General features: G+C 39.5%; 1 protein-coding gene across 2 annotated transcripts in view; it reads right to left on the bottom strand.

The window, feature by feature from the left end:
* Nucleotides 1-5,698: 5,698 nt before the first annotated feature.
* adgrd1 (adhesion G protein-coupled receptor D1) overlaps nt 5,699-19,315 on the bottom strand; it is a 98,078-nt gene continuing 84,461 nt past the window's right edge. For both annotated transcript variants that reach the window (XM_037536083.1, XM_037536082.1), the window contains exons 18-25: nt 16,943-17,096; nt 14,676-14,742; nt 14,178-14,244; nt 13,512-13,603; nt 10,415-10,541; nt 10,103-10,144; nt 8,058-8,150; nt 5,699-7,504 (exon numbers count right to left, since the gene is read on the bottom strand). In XM_037536083.1, coding sequence (XP_037391980.1) covers nt 7,409-7,504; nt 8,058-8,150; nt 10,103-10,144; nt 10,415-10,541; nt 13,512-13,603; nt 14,178-14,244; nt 14,676-14,742; nt 16,943-17,096 — 738 coding nt within the window. In that variant the 3' untranslated portion in view covers nt 5,699-7,408. The remainder of the gene's footprint in view (nt 7,505-8,057; nt 8,151-10,102; nt 10,145-10,414; nt 10,542-13,511; nt 13,604-14,177; nt 14,245-14,675; nt 14,743-16,942; nt 17,097-19,315) is intronic.

Here is a 19,315-nt window from a genome sequence, read left to right on the forward strand (position 1 = left end):
CCAGCTCTGCAATGTTTTCCGGCTTTCTCAAACACTAGAGGGCGCTCCTGAGCAAGTCCAAAATGAATGGGTTGATATGGCGCATTTGAGCAGAATCATAGTTTATAAATGCTTAAACATTTTAATATACAAGAATACATTAATTTCCTGAACAGCATAAAACATTTTAATACTGTTGTTATATTTTTAGGAGCTTTTAAACTCGAGCTATAGGAGTTTAAAACAGTGCCTATTGTATGTTCATGACGTCAGTGAGTACTAACAGCCAGTGAGCACTCAGTAGCAGTAATAAGAGCCAAAAACCTGTTTACTGTAAAAACATAAATAAATAAACATACAGGTGAGTTATCTTTGTTTTTTTTTTAGTGAAACTCATCCTTCTACTTTCTAAAATTAAAGAGACGCTCTGGGCGAGTGATTAGAAACTATTTTAACTTTTCATTTTTAGCTGTTGAGCTCCATTCACTCCCACTCATTGAGGACTCACTCACAGGCGCCCTCTGCTGTTTAGCAGTCCTGTTTTTTGATATAACGGGGGAAATAGGAAGTGGCCAGGCTCCTCATAAACTGGCTCTGATATTAGTATTATAGCTCTTTACGGCCTCGTAATCTGGAGGATCCAGTGGTATTCTGGAGAAAAAACGTATTGGGTTTAACATTTTTGTTTAACATAGGGGGTGATAGAATCACTCTATTCCTTCTGGCCATAGAGAAATGGAGCTTAGACCCGGAGTTCCTAATACGGGCATAACGAGGACTACAGAATGACGCACGACTACAGTGGTCTATGGAACAGTCATAACAAGGCTGCATGGGGACGTCACCAGAGCAGCGAAGCTTGCGAGGGAACTGGTGGGAGCCTGTTGCGTTGTGTACTTCATTTCTTCATGGAAATGAAGATGTTCCTACGTAGTACGATAAACTATGTATATGATACAATATATGGACGATATACGATATATGGACGAATGCTTAAATGAATAATTTTACACTCTATAATGTAACGAAGACAAATTCAAGGATGTGAACAACTTACATTTTAAAACAAGCTCTGCTCCACCAGCTTTGTTTTCTGCCATTTTCGAGGTGCTGAAAAGTAGCGTGCATTATACAGTATATACTAATGCATTATGCAGTATGTAGTACAGCAGTGTTCCATTTCAAGCACAGCCTAGGAGATCATCTCAGTCACTTGTCTCATCCTCAGCTCCGCCCCCTTATCATTTGTTTCACCTGTGTCTTTTAAAATGCTTGAGTGGTAGAATTTCGTATTAACGTATGGTACCGCAATAATCCACAATGGAGCGATTCTGACTATAGAAATGAGGTCCTACACACACACACACACACACACACACACACACACACACACACACACACACACACAAACACACACACACACAAACACACACACTGCCAAGGCCGAGTATGACATCAACATGTTATACTCTGTAAACCAGCCCAATTCTAAGTCAATTAATCTGATTTGATAATCCAAGAGGAAGCCCCAGGACGGGGATCAACACCGTCCTCCACCCAAATCATACATGCGTCGTGTCCAAAAGACGGAAAATAGATAATGTGAGTACGAGCCGAAGCGTGCAAGAGCTGATATGACCAGCTCCTCTGCTCTGACATCAGCTACCGCTGGGAGGACAGGCGTCAGTCTCTGAAGTCCAAACCCACAGCCAGGATCTATGAACAAGACATTCTTTTCCAACACAAACACTGACTCCTCTGCTTTTCGATTCATATCTACATTCAGTCATCAGTCATTTGCGCAGGACAGTCCAGTGAGGCACTCTGGACCAAGCCTACAGTTCCACTCTCAGGGAAACAAGGCCGACGCATGTGGGACAGAAGCTGCAGCTCAGGCTAGCCAGAAAGCAAATGTATCAGCAGAAATGACTCATGCAGAAGTAAAAGTGGGATTTGGAAAAAAGATGAACAGTGTGGCAAGTCCAAAACCTGCCTGGACAGGTCCTGGGGAACCCTTGTGGATCATGAATTAGATCAATTGAGCAGTTTACAGAGTGACGCAGTGACATCAGCACTATCAGAGAACCATAACAATGCATCACCACTGAACCAGACCATTAAAGACTGAATAAATAGGTGAGCACATCCTCAACAGGCAACAAACTTTTCCTGCACAATTCTCTTTATTTGCTGAGTTTTAAGACTTATATACTACCAAAAATATAACACCAAATATAATACACATTTTGTGTAATTTGATCGGGACCACCCAAATGTTTGCATACCAATATCAATATTGTCAATGTTGGCTTTAAATTAAAGCTTTTGACCATTTTTCAACACTGAACCAATGTGACCTTTATGTCGTCAAATCCAGTAAAAATTTCACAAGTGAGGAAAACCGCTACTGCGTGAGGAAAACTACTCTTGCGTGCAAAGAAAACCCCTCATCCACGCAAAGAGAACTACACACGTGAGGAAAACCACCCGCACGTGCATGCATGCGATTACTAAACATTCACAAAGACAGAATTCAGTAGTCACAGGCAGCGTTTTGCCTAACGCCGCTGTGCTGGTGGACTGTGAGGGTCATCTTCTAGAGTCAAAGTCCTGTTCCAAGGTTTTTATATCTTGCTAAAGCTCTGTCGACCACTGACAGCCAGCCAATCACAACACAGTTCCAGAAATAACAACAACATTTATTTGTGTAGTGTTTTTTACAACTAGTGTTGTCTCAAAGCAGGTTTACAGAACTCAGTAGTAACCAATCATATGTCAGGACCCACCCACCCACAGCTGTTAAAAACGGATCAAACTCTTGCGTGAACCGAAGCTCAATAGTGACCAGAAAGAACAGTCGAGTGTCCGGCTAATTTTCTTTGCGCGTGCGAGTGTGTTTCCCTCATGCGAGTAGTTCTCTTCCTCACATGCAAGAGTAATTTTCCTCGCAAATTTTGAGCTGGATTTGACGCCGTACACCTTATTATGTAGGATGGTAACTGACCAATCCAAATCCCTCTCACAAATATATTCATAGCTACTGTTGTTAGGATGGAAGCTTTACAGAACACTGGCACAAAATCCCACTCGCCCTAATGCACTTTGATGGGATTTGGATTCAAAAACAGTGAATTTCCAGTATAAAGTGTTACCCTACTGAGCTGGACTTTGTTGTTGAGGCTTACTGAAACTCTGGCAGATTTGCCTCTGGCACTAACGTTAGCTCATAACAACTGAATTACACGACAGATAAAAGTACAGCTGATCGCTCATCTAATCACGTGATCTTTCCCACGAATAAACTAGGACACAGTGTTATTGAGGCAAACTGCTAACATCTATGTGCTCCCCCTTGTGGAGAGTCTTCAGCCTGCTAAACCGGAGTGAGTGAGTTACAAACCAGGTGTTTCACACCTAAAAATGTCAACTGAACAACATTTTTTGTGCTGCATGCTACAGTTTTTCATTAAGATGAATGGGATTTTTGCCAGCGTTCTGTAAAGCTTATCCAACATATCAACAGATTTTACAACAGAATTTGTGGTCACTTAATCCACATGTGAATCAGTTTGTGAGGTAGGGTCCTTTCTTTTTTAAATTAAATGTTGTTTATAATGCCAATACATATCAACGCAAAAACTAAAGAGTCTTTTTTCATTCCACTGATCTGCTAATGAGGACACCAGCAATGATGGGCATAGAAGAGCTAAACACGGACATTTACGATTCGCAGACAATCGTCTCACAGTAGCGTAGTAGATAGGTTTTATTTTTGTGGACCTTCATTGAACAGCTAAGAATCACTTTGTTCATAGAGAATAAACTACAGACAAAAGAGAATGTTGTAAATGGAAGAATAACAGCACTGGTGGTAAGAAAAAAAGAACAAAGCAAACACTTCTCAGAATGCATCTGACTCACATTATTAGTCTTGTGAAAAGCTCAGGCGTTTTTACACAGACAAGCTTCGAACACAAAGATCGTCTTGACACTCTGTACATCACTTTATGTTGACATCATCATCGTCATAATATACTTTAAGCCTTTGTGTGCCTTGGCGTCACTTCTTGCTTTAAATGAATGCAAGTCCAAAGTCTAGCTATGTATTGTCCTTTAAATCCCATGTAATCCAGCCAAAGCATTATTACTCTGCTATTGTATTGTTCCCTCATGACACCATTCAAACCAGCTGTATTTATACAGAGCCTAATCACATGATCTTGATCTATAACAGCGCTTAAGAGTTTCTGAGCAGTTTCTTTTACAGCTGTGAAACTCCACACTCACACATAGCTGTGGATGAACCTAAAAGAGTGAATGCGGCTTTAAAGAAAGGTTTCAGGAATTAAAAAAGGAGAGCGAAACACAATATTACATAATTTAACACATTAAATAACTATGGTACAAGGCAACTACTGGAATATTATATTTGAATGTAGAAGAGAAACCCTGACCGTCATGTAATGCTCCCCTATTTAACGTACATTTGGCACAGAAGCTGAAGCTGTGCAGCTGAAAGTCTGCAGTACAGTTTTACCCAAATTCACACAGATCTGATGCGGCAAAGCTGTGAACGACCATGAATGTTCCAGAGTAGCTTCCATGTCCACTGCAACGTTGTCATTTTAATGGCCAGCCTAGTAACGCTTTCCTGTACAGTCCCCTAGGTTCTAGGTAATAATGAGTGAAGTGTGAGGTACAAACTCCAAAGTACTAGATCATTATTTTGGGTAACATGACATGAGTTCTAAGACAGTTCAACTAAATTACACTGAAATGCCAAACATGCTCTACATAGGACCTAAGTGTGTGGTATGAACACCAAAATACTCGAGAACTGTTTTGTGTGATGTTGACAAATTCCAAGACAGTTTAACTCTATTACACTGAAAATGTTCTAGATTTTAACTGATCAAGTATGTGGTATAAACACCAAAGTACTAGATAATTACATTGTGTGATGACTGTAAGTTCTGAGACTAACTAATTGTTCTTTTTCTCAGTATTGTGGAATTTGTGCCGCAAACTTAATACGAAGAATGTGTCGGGCATTTCAGTGTAATTTAGCTAAACTGTCCACCATCATATGACCCAAAATAATCACGTGATACTTCAGAGTTTCAGCCTCACACTCATCTGGTTCATGAAAACACTGTAAAAGAAAAGAATCATGTCTTTTCTTTGGTTAACTAATCTTGACTACATTGCCTGAGCCTGGCTAGACAGCCTTGTAAAAGTAGCCTTGCTACTTAACATAGATGGCACAGCGGTTGAGATGTAAACAAAGTCATTCAGAGTGGTTTGGTGTAAAATGGTTCACTGCAGAGAAACTTATGGACTTCGATTTCTTCACTGTGGTGGTGATGGGAACCAGGGGCCACCATGTCTACAACACAAATGTAGCCAGTTTATTTACTATCCAAAACCATCAGTGATCCTACACGAGTCTTCTGAGCTTTAAATGTAATATTGAAAATGGTAATACTGGTAAATCTTTGGGTATCTTATAATGTGCTGCATGTAGCTCTCCACTAGGACATTACGAAAAAGAAAATAGATTTGAATCCAAAGTCTTGTCTCTGAACGACTGTAAAACAATGTCTCAGGCAGCGTATTTTATGTGAACTTTCTGTGAGGGAGATTTTAGACACATTAATAAACTCTTTAGACGTCTGGTTCCTATCACCACCACTGTAAACAATTCTGGCTCTGTAAGCTTCTCTGGGACGGAGCATTTCACAACAAACCACTCTGAATGACTTTGTTTACATCTCGACAACTTAATTATGCAGAACTTTTGAAACATTTGTGGCATGCATGTTTAATAACAGGGACTCAGTCCTTACCTACAGTATTTAAATTATACACTGTACAGAAGCTTAACTACTCACTGCTATTCTGGAAAAGTCCACTTTGTGGATTGGTACATTTAGCTTCTTGATTTGTTTATAATACAGACTAAATATATTAAAGGATCCTAAGTCTGATTTGTAGTAGATAAATATTTTCATGGCAGTATCAAAGTCGAGCCCAGGCAGTCGTTTAAAAGACAAACACCTGTTCTGATTTTGTATGGTCCTATTAAATGACACAATGTCAAAGTCAGTTTGTGGAGTTTTGGAAAAATTATCAAAAATTTTATCATAAAGCTTTCATTAAGATATGACCATCAGTGGCTGCTTGCATAAAACATCTTAACTGATTATTAGCCCCACGTTTTCACTTATACAAACCTTTTACTTAAGCGAGCTGCATGAAATCACTTCAGTCTAAGTTTCATGACTTTTGTGTTTGACTATGACAAAAAACGTGTGTTATGAAACACTTAAGTATTAGCTGGAAGTGAGAGGGGAAGTTAATGCAACGCACTTAAGTACAATGTTTACATTTTACCCTTATATATTTAAAATAAGGGCTGCATGAAATCACTTCAGGTAAGTTTTGTTACTTAAGTGTTGCAAATATTGCACTGTTTTAGACTTAAGTGAGGCAAGCAGTTAAGAAGTGTCATGCAATACACATTTTAAAATTTGGCCTTAAAAATGTAACTTAACATAAATATTTGAGATGTTTGAATATGAGCGGCCACAAATATCTAAACTTTGTGCTTTGTATTCCACTTAGTATCTAAAACCTCCAAAAAAACAAGCTTGCCTCCTTACAGCTATCACAATATATAATATTTAAGTCGGGACATCAGATGAAACTCTGTAGCACAAAACACGTCTCAACACAGGTTAGAATGGAGCTTCATAGTCATCGGCTTTCCCTTTACAAATGGACTGACACTCAACGTATGTTTGGTGCAGGATGCTACATACTGGAACCGTGTACTTCCTCAGGAATGTCTCTTGCTGCAGCCACTAAAGTCTTGCCAGCTACATGTTCATGTGCCTTTGAGAGGGAAACTAGTATACTGTCCACACGTAAGCCAGGCCAGATTTTTCAGTCCTTCTACTCAGAGTAATAGCAGGTCCCATGAGTGTGTGGCAGCAAAACAGAATACTCCTCCTTCCCCAGCATCTCGTGTCACAGTTTAGTGTCAAGTAACAGACAGCAGTGGAATCCAGCAGTTACTAGAATTACAAGGAGAACGTTTTATAGTTTATAACACTGAACAGAGCACATTCATCCAACACAATGAGTCTTGTGTTTTCATCTGCAACTTATTACTGTCTAAAACTCTGTTTATCTTCATGGAGTGAAGGGGGAGAGAGTGACATCAGAGCGCTGAGCGTAAGTCTGCTAGCAGCTGTGAAAGCCCGCAGTCTTTTCTTTTCTTCACTCACTCTTTCTCCAGTCCTGCGAGAACTTTATAAAAGTTTTGAGTCACTGTGGAAAGAACTGAACTGTTTGAGCAGAAGTTCTACATTTAGTTTCCGTTTATGGTCCTTTGATCAGTAGCCGTTGGCCGCTCACCATGTGCCTCTTAGACTGCTGACAGGTCAATGCGATTGGCCGAGTTGGTGCTTTTGTCCCACGTGTGCATCTTCGTCGGGCTCACGCCCCCTTTGTTACCGTTCATCTGTCAGACAGAAAATCAAAAGAGACAATGAGTAAGCTGGTATATTTATCATATACTGCATTTTAACTGACCTTGACATTTTTAATAGCTAAGCCAAAACAGCAAATCTTGATAACAGTGAACTGCCACTAATTAGAATTATGCAAATATCTCGCATATTACTTAGTTCCTCTTGCCAACCTTGCTAAAAATGAACGAAAGTGACTAGCCACCAATTAGCAAACAGATTCACACAAACTAATTGCCTCCATTCACTGTTAGCCATGTTAGCATGCTTAGGCAAGCTAGTCCTCTATAGCAGTAGTTATGTGATGTGTAGTCAATGAAACGTTAACACAACTCTACATATTTGACCATTTAATTTTTGACATTTTAGGGGAAGCTGAGCTTCCCTTGCAGTCTTAGAGAAATCGCCACTGCTCTATCCATCGCTACTACGCACCCATGAATTATAACTTTTGAAACACGATTCTACAGATTCCCTTATGAACGTTTTCGTAGCTTTAGTCATTCTAGTGTTAAGGTATAACTGCTTTTCTTAGCAAGTACTCACAATGTCCGAGTTGAAAGGCTTGACGTTGATGTTGCGAATTGAGCTGCTGGTCAGAGACCAGACTTTGGTCTTGTGCTTGAAGGCTGCTCTCACCTGAGGGAGGGAATCATTGGTTACCACATACTTTTCTGCCCCAGAAAGGAGAAAAGTGAACAGTTATACAATAATTCAACTTTAAACCACACAATAACTGACCACAGCACATTTATTTAACCACACTTGTATAGTTCTGCTGCCCATCAGTAGCTAAATAACAATGATAGCTTTATTTTTTTCTAAGCTGCTGCTGTTAACCATACCTAAATGAATACAAGACAAATGTATTACACTAGATTACAGTGTTTGGTTTGCTACACAGCGATACACACCTGTCACTAGGTGTGTTAGCTTATTCACTAGTGGCATTTGTTATTTTATTATAAGAATGCAAACATTTTCAGAAAGTAATGGTTTCCAGTTCCAATCCTAAAATCTGATTGGATATGCTTGAAGCCACTATAGAATACTCAATAAATGTGCTCACACAACTACTGTCACACAATTTGATGTGGCAAGTTACTAAACACTGTTTAGCTACGACTGGACTGCTATGCTGCTTAGGTGGACCACCAAGCCATAATATACAACATAAGAAACTGGTTTCGTTTAAACTGAGGTGCTGAAGACTAACTTTCATTCAAAACTAGGCTAAAAGATAGCTAACAGGCTAAACTGCTCCTCCATTAATATACAGTGTTAGGCCAGAACTGAATATTGAAAGATTCCCTGTCAAACTGCAAAAAAGGCAAAGAACATGCTACCTGAACGTCTAATATGCTTCAAATGTTAGCTTGAACACAGTACACAAAACCGCATGAAGTTGCAGTGGTAATATGGTGAGCAAAGGTGAAGGATAGGGTGAAGGATAGGGTGAAGGATTCTTTGTTAAACAGTTTTATGTTAAATAAAAAACAAATTAAAATACATTTGATTACAAAACACTCTTTATTATATGTCAGCAGTCAAGGGTTGTTTGGCAAGAATAGCACACTTTAAACCAACTATACTTCTTCGTGAAAAAATTCTTTATTGATTTTATTATTAATTATTACCTTTAAATATATTTTATAAAAAATATGTGCATATTATCATGTTTTATGGTGGCTTATTGCTTTAATTTGAAACAATATTCATTCACCCTTTTCTTACTTCTTAAAACTGTTATAAAAGCAAAAGAACACTTGAAATCAAGATCTCGATATCTTCATATAAATATTGCTCTCTGTGGCTCTTAAAAAAGACGACTCTTCAGGGGTTTGTTAGTAAAGAAAATGGTTCTACATAGAAACATGAACACTCAAAGAACCCTTTGGTTCTTTGCATCATGAAAGGGTTCTTCAGATTAATGGAAAATGTGCATGAATGTGCTATAGATGGATATATATAGAACATTTTTGAAAATTATACTACATAGCAGCCAAAAGGGTTCTTCTATTAAGCTTAACATCATAACAATAGAACCCTTTTGGGTGCTGTATAGAACCATTTTCAAAAAAATTATATATAGAACCATCTACAGCACATCCTACAGCAATCTGAAGAACCCTTTTCATGATGCAAAGAATGCTTTAATTATGCAGTGTTCTTTGACTGTTCATGGTTCTACAAAGAACCATTTTCTTAACTAAAGAACCCTTGAAGAACCATCTTTTTTAAAAGTGCAGCTCCTTTTGCTTTCTCTAGCGCAAGTTTCACGACTTTGGGGAAGTATCGAATGGGCTCCTTTTGTTTTCCAATTCGGAAACAAACCCTGTTCCAGTCCTCAGCTACGGTCTTGCTCTTGGTTTGGCTCTGATTACTATTAACTGTGTTACGACTTCGAAGCTGTGGATGAAATGCGGTATCAAAGCTTCACCACTGGATGGAGCTGTGACCACTCTCCATTGCCATAACACTAAATGTGTGCAATTTACACTCTTGCTGCTGCTGCTATGCCAGATGTATTCCCAAGCTATCGCTGCAGTTATGACCTACACACAGCTGCACAAACACAGTCGGAGCCTCACCTCGGAGTTCAGCAGACAGTGGAAGAGGAAGATGAAGAAGCCCTGTGAGAATAATAAGGAAAAGAGATGAGAAGAGAAAGGCTGTAACGATGCCATATCCGAAAACACTCTTGCATTCATTTCCAGCTTAATGAACGAGAAACCCAATTGTTTTCATAAGCTGTTAATTCTCATTATTGGCTGGACTGTGAGGGTGTGAGGGTGATTTTGGAGACTGTTGTGCGTCATGTGTCAGTCAGAAGGACACATATTGTGGCTCTTTCCTCTAAGTGGGAAGGTAATTAGAGTAATGGTGTTAAAGTGTGGACAAACCTGCAGAGAATTGAAGGCTGCGAACATGTACTGGAAGAGTAGAGAGTGGTCATTAACAGCCAAAACCCCGAAGATCCATGAGATGCCCAGGATAGGCAGGAGCACTGCTACTGCTTTAGCAGTAAGCCTGTACACACATACAAAATACACTTACATTATGTCTTTGTCATTCATCAGTTGTCTGATTATTAGAGGTGTTAATAATGCGTTAAATTATTGACACCACTGTTTATTTTAACACCGTTAATACACTTTCTATTTTGACCCTTTGAAGCATCCATAGTTCCAGTCTGAAGTCCAGCTGCTTGTGTGCTGTATGACTCCATGACTGTATTCCTCTGCTTTAAATACAGCTTCTCAATGCCAAGAAGTTACAATGATGTCCCTATTGATTGAAATAATTTTCAGTTACTGACATAGAAGGTTTTTAAATGTGATTTTTAAGAATGAACAGATTCCTGCAAAGGCATAAGCACTACCCACTGCTTGGAGTCCCTGCCAACAACTGTTTACACTTAAGCCACTAACAATGCCGAGCCTGTGGCACGAGCGGTCATTTGCGTTGGACTTCTTTGTGTTCTTTTTCACTTGTGACAAGCTAATCAGACAAATCTGATTTTGTCGGAATTCATTAACTGTAACCACTGACATTGCTGCTGGTATGGTGATGTTATTGTTTAATTGAACAACTTTATTGTTAAACCTGGTCTGCTTGGCATTACAGATGCAGTTCCATTAAGTTTCCTTATATCAGTCTTAACATAAGGTCTTAATTTAGTACTTAATAAGCTGGCTTTGCATTGAGAGGCTAATACTGGAGTAGCTAAACAATACCTAAAGCCATAACCTAGACAGGAAGACGTAGTAGACGGAGACCGGGTTGGTGGGTGGACCACCATGGTTACCCCACCAGCAGTGCTCTCATCAATGTAAACTGTTTCATAAATATTTCCTTTTTCATTTGTAATTGTAAATACAACCCCAATTCCAATGAAGTTGGGACGTTGTGTAAAACATAGATAAAAACAGAAGATGATGATTAGCAAATCCTTTTCAACCTATATTCAATTGAATACACTACAAAGACGAGATATTTAATGTTCAAACGGATAAACTTTATTGTTTTTTGCAAATATTCACTTATTTTGAATTTGATGCCTGCAACACGTTCCAAAGAAGTTGGGACAGGACTGGAAAAGTTGAGGAATGCTCAAAAAACACCTGTTTGGAACATTCCACAGGTGAACAGGTTAATTGGAAACAGGTGAGTGTCATGATTGGGTATAAAGGGAGCGTCCATGAAAGGCTCAAGGATGGAGCAAGGTTCACCACTTTGTGAACAACTGCGTGAGCAAATAGTCCAACAGTTTAAGAACAACGTTTCTCAACATGCAGTTGCAAGGAATTTAGGGGTTTCATCATCTACAGTCCATAATATCATCAAAAGATTCAGAGAATCTGGAGAAATCTCTGCAAGTAAGAGACAAGGCAGAAAATCAACATTGAATGCCCGTGACCTTCGATCCCTCAGGTGGCACTGCATTAAAAACCCACATCATTCTGTAATGGATATTCCCACATGGGCTCAGGAACACTTCAGAAAACCACTGTCAGTGAACACAGTTCGTCGCTCCATCTACAAGTGCAAGTTAAAACTCTGCCATGCAAAGCGAAAGCCAGATATCAACACCACCCAGAAACGCCGCCGGCTTCTCTGGGCCCGAGCTCATCTGAGATGGACTGACGCAAAGTAGAAAAGTGTCCTGTGGTCTGATGAGTCCACATTTCAAACTGTTTTTGGAAATCATGGACGTCGTGTCCTCTGAGCCAAAGAGGAAAAGGACTGTCTGGATTGTTATCAGCACAAAGTTCAAAAGCCAGCATCTCTGATGGTGTGGGGGGGTGTTAGTGCCCATGGCAGGGGTAACTTGCACATCTGTGAAGGCACCATTAATGCTGAAAGGTACATACAGGTTTTGGAGCAACATCTGCTGCCATCCAAGCAGCGTCTTTTTCAGGGACGTCCTGCTTATTTCAGCAAGACAGTGCCAAGCCACATTCTGCACGTGTTACAACGGCGTGGCTTCGTAGTAGAAGAGTGCGGGTACTAGACTGGCCTGCCACATTGAAAATGTGTGGCGCATTATGAAGCTCAAAATACGACAACGGAGACCCCGGGACTGCTGAGCTACTGAAGTTAAACATGCCCCTATCTCAACTTCTTTGGAACGTGTTGCAGGCATCAAATTCAAAATGAGTGAATATTTGCAAAAAACAATAAAGTTTATCAGTTTGAACATTAAATATCTCGTCTTTGTAGTGTATTCAATTGGATTTGCAAGTCGTCGTATTCTGTTTTTATTTATGTTTTACACAACAGCCCAACTTCATTGGAATCGGGGTTGTAAAATATATACACAATAAACTATTTTTCTATACTTCATTTCTATCACTTTGGCCACAAGATTCATGGCTTGCTGGCTGGTGTGGTCAGTGCAAATTTTAAAGTGTCTACCTCTGAGCAAAAGGTTCTTTTAGTATGAACACCTGCTTGCTTATCCTGTGTATTTGGCTTCAACACTCAATGTCATGTTTATCCAAGTGTCTTCCTTGGTGTGAAGAGCAAGTTTAAATACTGAAAATTTACTTTTCAAAGCTTTGGGTCCAAAGGTGTTTTAAACACCTGAAAGATTTGAGAGCTTTGACATCATTCTCATGTTAGCACTACCACAGATATTCACATATGTGATAGTTTTCTTCTAAATAAACCTCCTTTATTGTTAATATGATACGTTTTGCAAACTGTCAGAGAAAACATGCTCACTCACATTAAAACAGTTTAAAAGTTTTAGGTGTCCTCAAAATTTTTTTTCTATTTATTTTCTGTAAATGTGTATGTATTCCAGTAAAAGCAGCTGCTTTTAGTTAGTCCAACAGCTGATAGCAATGCTCATAAAACAACTGAACAATAAAACACACACACACACACACACACACACTCACACAATGTAATAGCAGTGCACGTGATGACTGGTAACTGATATCAGTTTACAGTGTAAAACGTTTTATCAGTAACTTTATGTGAATGAACACTCACTTGACAGAGTTTGCGTCTCCGTGCACTTTATAGTTCTCTGCACTGATTCTGGAGATAATCCTCGTCACAGCAATGAGGATGCCGATGTTCACCTGAACCACATAGTTCACAACAGATTTCTTTCACAAGTGAACAACACTAGCACACTTATTTGTTCACATATTAACATTGCAGTTATCAGTGGCCGTGACAAAAGCACATTATAATATTATTTGAATTATTTCTCACTTGTAGCTCAGTGAAACAATTCTGTTTAAAGTACAGATTCTAAACTTTCCATCCATACCACATTTGTGTTTGTAAGCAGAAGAGGAAATAGTTTATGATTTGAAAAGTATTTGCTTGTTTTATGGAAAGAAAAGCTTGACATTTGTGCCATAGAAACAAAGGGAAGTTTCAAACCTATAACATCAGTCAAATGTAAACTAAACAGAGGTTGATAGGTCAGGTCCAGAGTAAAAATCATCCCCATGATTTTGTTCATAACTGCCTTGCATCTTTAATTAGCTCAAACCAGCAATAGCAGGTAATCAATTATGGACCAAATTATGCAATTAATATTTAAACCGTACAGCAAAATCATGGCAATAACTCTAGACTAGAAGGTTTAACTGAACTCCCCTCGAAAAGATCAGTCTTCAAAAGGATATTTGTGCTCACACTCACCATGATGACGAACAGTGCAGGTGCTACAAATGCCCAGATAGCTCCATTCTGAAGAGACAGCCAGCAGCTAGGGGGCAGCAGCGGAGTATGAGAGACAAAAGGAGAGAATACATTTAGATATATGCATTTTCACATCTATCTGTTGTTAAAATAATTTGGTCACTGCCTTAACAAAACCTTGTACCAGTTAACTATCCCCGTAAATGTCCAGAGCCCATCGGCAGGCCCAAAGTTTTATTACACACTTCTACAACCTAAGAATAGCTCAGCCAGTTTACACTGAAGTCCCCATAGTTACTGAATAATAGTAGCGTGTAATAAGCCTGGGATTTTAAGGGGTTAATGTAAATTTAAAGTCATTTTGTTCCATTTCTTTTGGTCCACTCATCATGAAATGTTAGCAGCAGTGTATGATAGAAGTGGAGGTACAAGGTCATGATACGACCACAACGATACACGGATCAAGTGTTGATCCACACTGTTGCTGTGGAAACTCACTTTCCGACCTCCCCGTAACTGCTCAGCGATGACGTCATGGACACCACGCATATGACCAGCGGAGACCCTGAGGAGAGAGCAAAGAGTAGAAGTTAAGATGCTGCCAGATGTGGCCAAATATTTCAACTATCACCTCAGAAGAGAGTATAATGGACAATTTGAGTGTGGTGTGCTGGAACGTGTACAGGCCATTTCAGAGCCCATTTGTTTGCTCTTTTCTCAAGGGAAACGGCTCTTTCTGCCTTTATTTTCTTTGGGAGCTTTAATTATCTGAAAATTGACATGTCGTTGGGGACGGATACGCGGTGCGATGGGGGAAATGAAAAGTGAAAGATCAAACGCATTCCCAGGGGTAAAAATACCCCGCTGTAACTGCTAAAGCGCGATTGGGATTTTTACGATCGTGTCCTAATAACTATAATAAGAACCGCTTGGAGTGCGGCCGGCTTCATCTGCGCCACCACAAATAAAAAGCTGCAAACGTTTGCCAGAAGACATTTAGAAAAGGGGAGCCTCCATTCTGAAGTAATGACTAAAGCTTTAACCAGGGCCCATTTCACTGACTTATTCTATCATGGGTTGCCACGGGAACCAATAAATACTTTCAACTATTTCATAATTTACAATCCCCTTTTACTTACAAACATCACAGATTGCTTTGACTTTCACAACTATAAGCATTGATATATGCTCATCTGGAAAAAAAAAAAAAAATAATAATAATTTGTGGAGACCAGGAGATCGTAACTCTAAGTGAGACAGAGAGAGTAAGAAAGAATGAAAGACAGAGAGAGAAAAGAGGACAGCTGGGGTCCAGAAACAACACATGTTGTGTATTAACACATCCGAGCGTTTGAGGACATGTGAGTGAATAACAATGACAGCAGAATTAATGATGGCTCATACAGCACTCCTCCACAGTTTAGGGCATTCATCTCAGACAGGGCCTAAAGATGAATGGCCTCACAAACACACATACACAAACACACACACTGGGAAGAATCACAGAACTCTCACCAGCTCTGTACCTGTCTCACTTCACTTCCCATTGCTGTATATACTATGCTAAACAAGGTGTTTTGAGGCAAAATACTGACAATTAAGTATTTATGCACATGTTCATTGCACTCTCATGTGAACGTGAGGCTCTGTGTCTGCTTGTGTACATACACTGTTGCTCAAAAGGTTGCCTCCTTCAGAATATCTTTGCTATTACTTACACCTGTAGATGACTTATTAACATAAACCTTTGCATTCTGAATATAAAACAGGTATTTGCTCATAAATGAGTCTGTAGACACCTGTTCATTCAGTGTTTTTTCTGAAATCAAGGGCATTGACTGGGAGTTTTACTACATTTACATTTACATGTACGGCATTTAGCTGACGCTCTTATCCAGAGCGACTTACAATTTGGTCATTTTACACAGGGAGGCCAAGGTGGTGTTAGGAGTCTTGCCCAAGGACTCTTATTGGTATAGTGTAGTATAGTTACTACTATATATAGTATAGTTACTACTCCTCTGGGAAGGCTTTAAACTAGATGTTTAAACACTGCTATGAAGATTTGCTTGCATTTAGCCACAAGAGCATCAGTGAGGTCGGGTACTGATGCTATATGATCAGTTTTGGACACTCCAACTCATCCCAAAGGTATTAGATGGAGCTCCATCACTATAGAGAATGCAGATCCACTGCTTCACAGCCCAAATGCTGGGGGGCTTCATATCCCTCTAGCTGACACTGGACTTTGGGCATGAAATCCTTAGGCTCTCGAAACATCAGAGAATAGAATCTGAGCATTCTTTGTGGCAGCATATTACTGTCACTGTCATAAAGCTCTATTTATTGTTGAATGCACTGTGATTTATTGACTGAGCACGAGAGCTCATTCAGAGTGCAGTTTGGATCGGAAAGAGACTCTTAATGAACTGTTTAGCAATAAATGACTGATGTGTAACCTATACTGTGAGTTTTCTTGTTCTAAAACTAAGTGAAAATCTGTGAATTTTTGACTTTGTTAAATCTCATTCACAGAGAAATCACTTGAATTAACACAGAAGATTGAACTTCAGAAATAGCTGTTTTTGCATCAGCCTTAAAGTACTTCAGTGCTGATGAGTGCTGACATCCAAACAATGCAAAATGGGATAAAACACTTTGGCTTTGTTGCCAAGGTAGCTCTAACATTAACACTGCCACAAATATTACATATAATATTTTTTCCTCTTAATAAACTTAAACTAAAAGCACACTGAATAACTCACCCCAGCCGATGCCGTAGTAGTAGAAATGTTTACTTCCCTCAGAGCCAAACACTTTGACCACCATGCTGTAAAGGTGCAGTCCCTCCACCAACATCCAGGCAAACGCACACAGGAAGAAGAAGTGCAGCAACACCGCCATCACCTTACAGGGCATCTACAGGCCAGAGGAAGGCACAAAAATCATAATGTGATGTCAAGCTTTGGTTTATTAAAGGAATAGTTTGATGAAAAATCCCACTCGCACAGTTTTGCCCGCTACTCCAAATGCAATCAATCAACCAAGATGTTTGGTGTCTTGAACCGGAACTCTGAAGCTAATGTAGCCAACGAGTAATGAAAGCTTATTCCTCACTAATAAGCACCGTGCAGACTGTATGCCTAAATCATCACACACTTCCCTCAAACCATGCCTAGTTATTTAATAGTCCCTAATGGACTAATGTGGTTTCTGACACTGTGTGACATGCTGTTATATATATGAAGTAGACATATATACACAGCATTGCTAAAAATAGTAGCCGTCATTAATTTCATCAGACTTTTTGACAGTTTTTATAGAAACAGTACATCATAGGGTCAGCCCTTAGCCTTCTCGGGACCCTGAGTAGGATTTTTTGGGGCTTTCCATCCTGCTGGCTGATGTACTGTAAAATTAAAGGCTAACTAATAACAATGATCACCACAAACTAGTCTAGATTATATACATTTATAACTGGGTAATTTGTATAACTGCTGAGAACTGGATGCTTGTTTTGTACTTTTACAAAGATAACAGATAAGCAGATAACAGATAACCTTCTGATCATTCTTGATCCAGGGCTCTGTCTCAAAATGCAGTTTTTCTTGCTCACCCAGCTTATTTTAAGTTGAATCTAACCCTGATGGCACTGGTGACGGTGTTGCTTTTTACCGTCATGCTTTACTTTCTACATACTTGAGTAATATAATTTCTTTTTGGTGCACATGCATGAGTATCTAAACCTGGATTAATCACAGCCAGATGTATCTAAACCTGGATTAATCACAGCCAGATGTATCTAAACCAGGATTAATCACAGCCAGATGTATCTAAACCTGGATTAATCACAGCCAGATGTATCTAAACCTGGATTAATCACAGCCAGATGTATCTAAACCTGGATTAATCACAGCCAGATGTATCTAAACCTGGATTAATCACAGCCAGATGTATCTAAACCAGGATTAATCACAGCCAGATGTATCTAAACCTGGATTAATCACAGCCAGATGTATCTAAACCAGGATTAATCACAGCCAGATTGATCTAAACCTGGATTAATCACAGCCAGATGTATCTAAACCTGGATTAATCACAGCCAGATGTATCTAAACCTAGATTAATCACAGCCAGATGTATCTAAACCTGGATTAATCACAGCCAGATGTATCTAAACCTGGATTAATCACAGCCAGATGTATCTAAACCAGGATTAATCACAGCCAGATTGATCTAAACCTGGATTAATCACAGCCAGATGTATCTAAACCTGGTTTAATCACAGCCAGATTGATCTAAACCTGGATTAATCACAGACAGATTTATCTAAACCTGGATTAATCACAGCCAGATGTATCTAAACCAGGATTAATCACAGCCAGATGTATCTAAACCAGGATTAATCACAGCCAGATTGATCTAAACCTGGATTAATCACAGCCAGATGTATCTAAACCTGGATTAATCACAGCCAGATGTATCTAAACCAGGATTAATCACAGCCAGATTGATCTAAACCTGGATTAATCACAGACAGATTTATCTAAACCTGGATTAATCACAGCCAGATGTATCTAAACCTGGATTAATCACAGCCAGATGTATCTAAACCAGGATTAATCACAGTCCAAGGATCTAAACCTGGATTAATCACAGCCTGAGAATCTAAATCTGGATTACTCACAGTGCCACGCATTCAGCAAAGGAGCCAGACTTCATCTTAGAAGACTCCAAGCCCCAGGATTCTCAGACTGATCACGTGGTTTCACCACGCACCTCTCAGCGATCTCAGTCGCCGGATAATTGAACTCTAAACACCTGATGTTAATCCCGACTGGGACATTTAAGCAGGGAATCAGGTTCAGAACTTTGCGAGGTATTGTTTCAACAATCACCGAGTGTTCTCTGATACTACTGTTGTGTGTATTTAGTGTTTCGACCGTTGGATGAGTTTACCCGTTTATGTTTTCTGTATTGCCCCTTTGGTACTGTTGCCTTTTTTGGATTGCTTCGTGTTTTTGATTACTGTACTGGACTATTCTCTGTGAACTGTGTTTTCCCCTTTGCACCGTGTGGATCATTAAAACCGCCTCATCTTACCTGCGAGCGTCTGCGAATCTGTCTGACCGTTACAC

This window comes from Pygocentrus nattereri, chromosome 29, assembly GCF_015220715.1.
Source record: "Pygocentrus nattereri isolate fPygNat1 chromosome 29, fPygNat1.pri, whole genome shotgun sequence".
Lineage (NCBI taxonomy): Eukaryota > Metazoa > Chordata > Actinopteri > Characiformes > Serrasalmidae > Pygocentrus > Pygocentrus nattereri.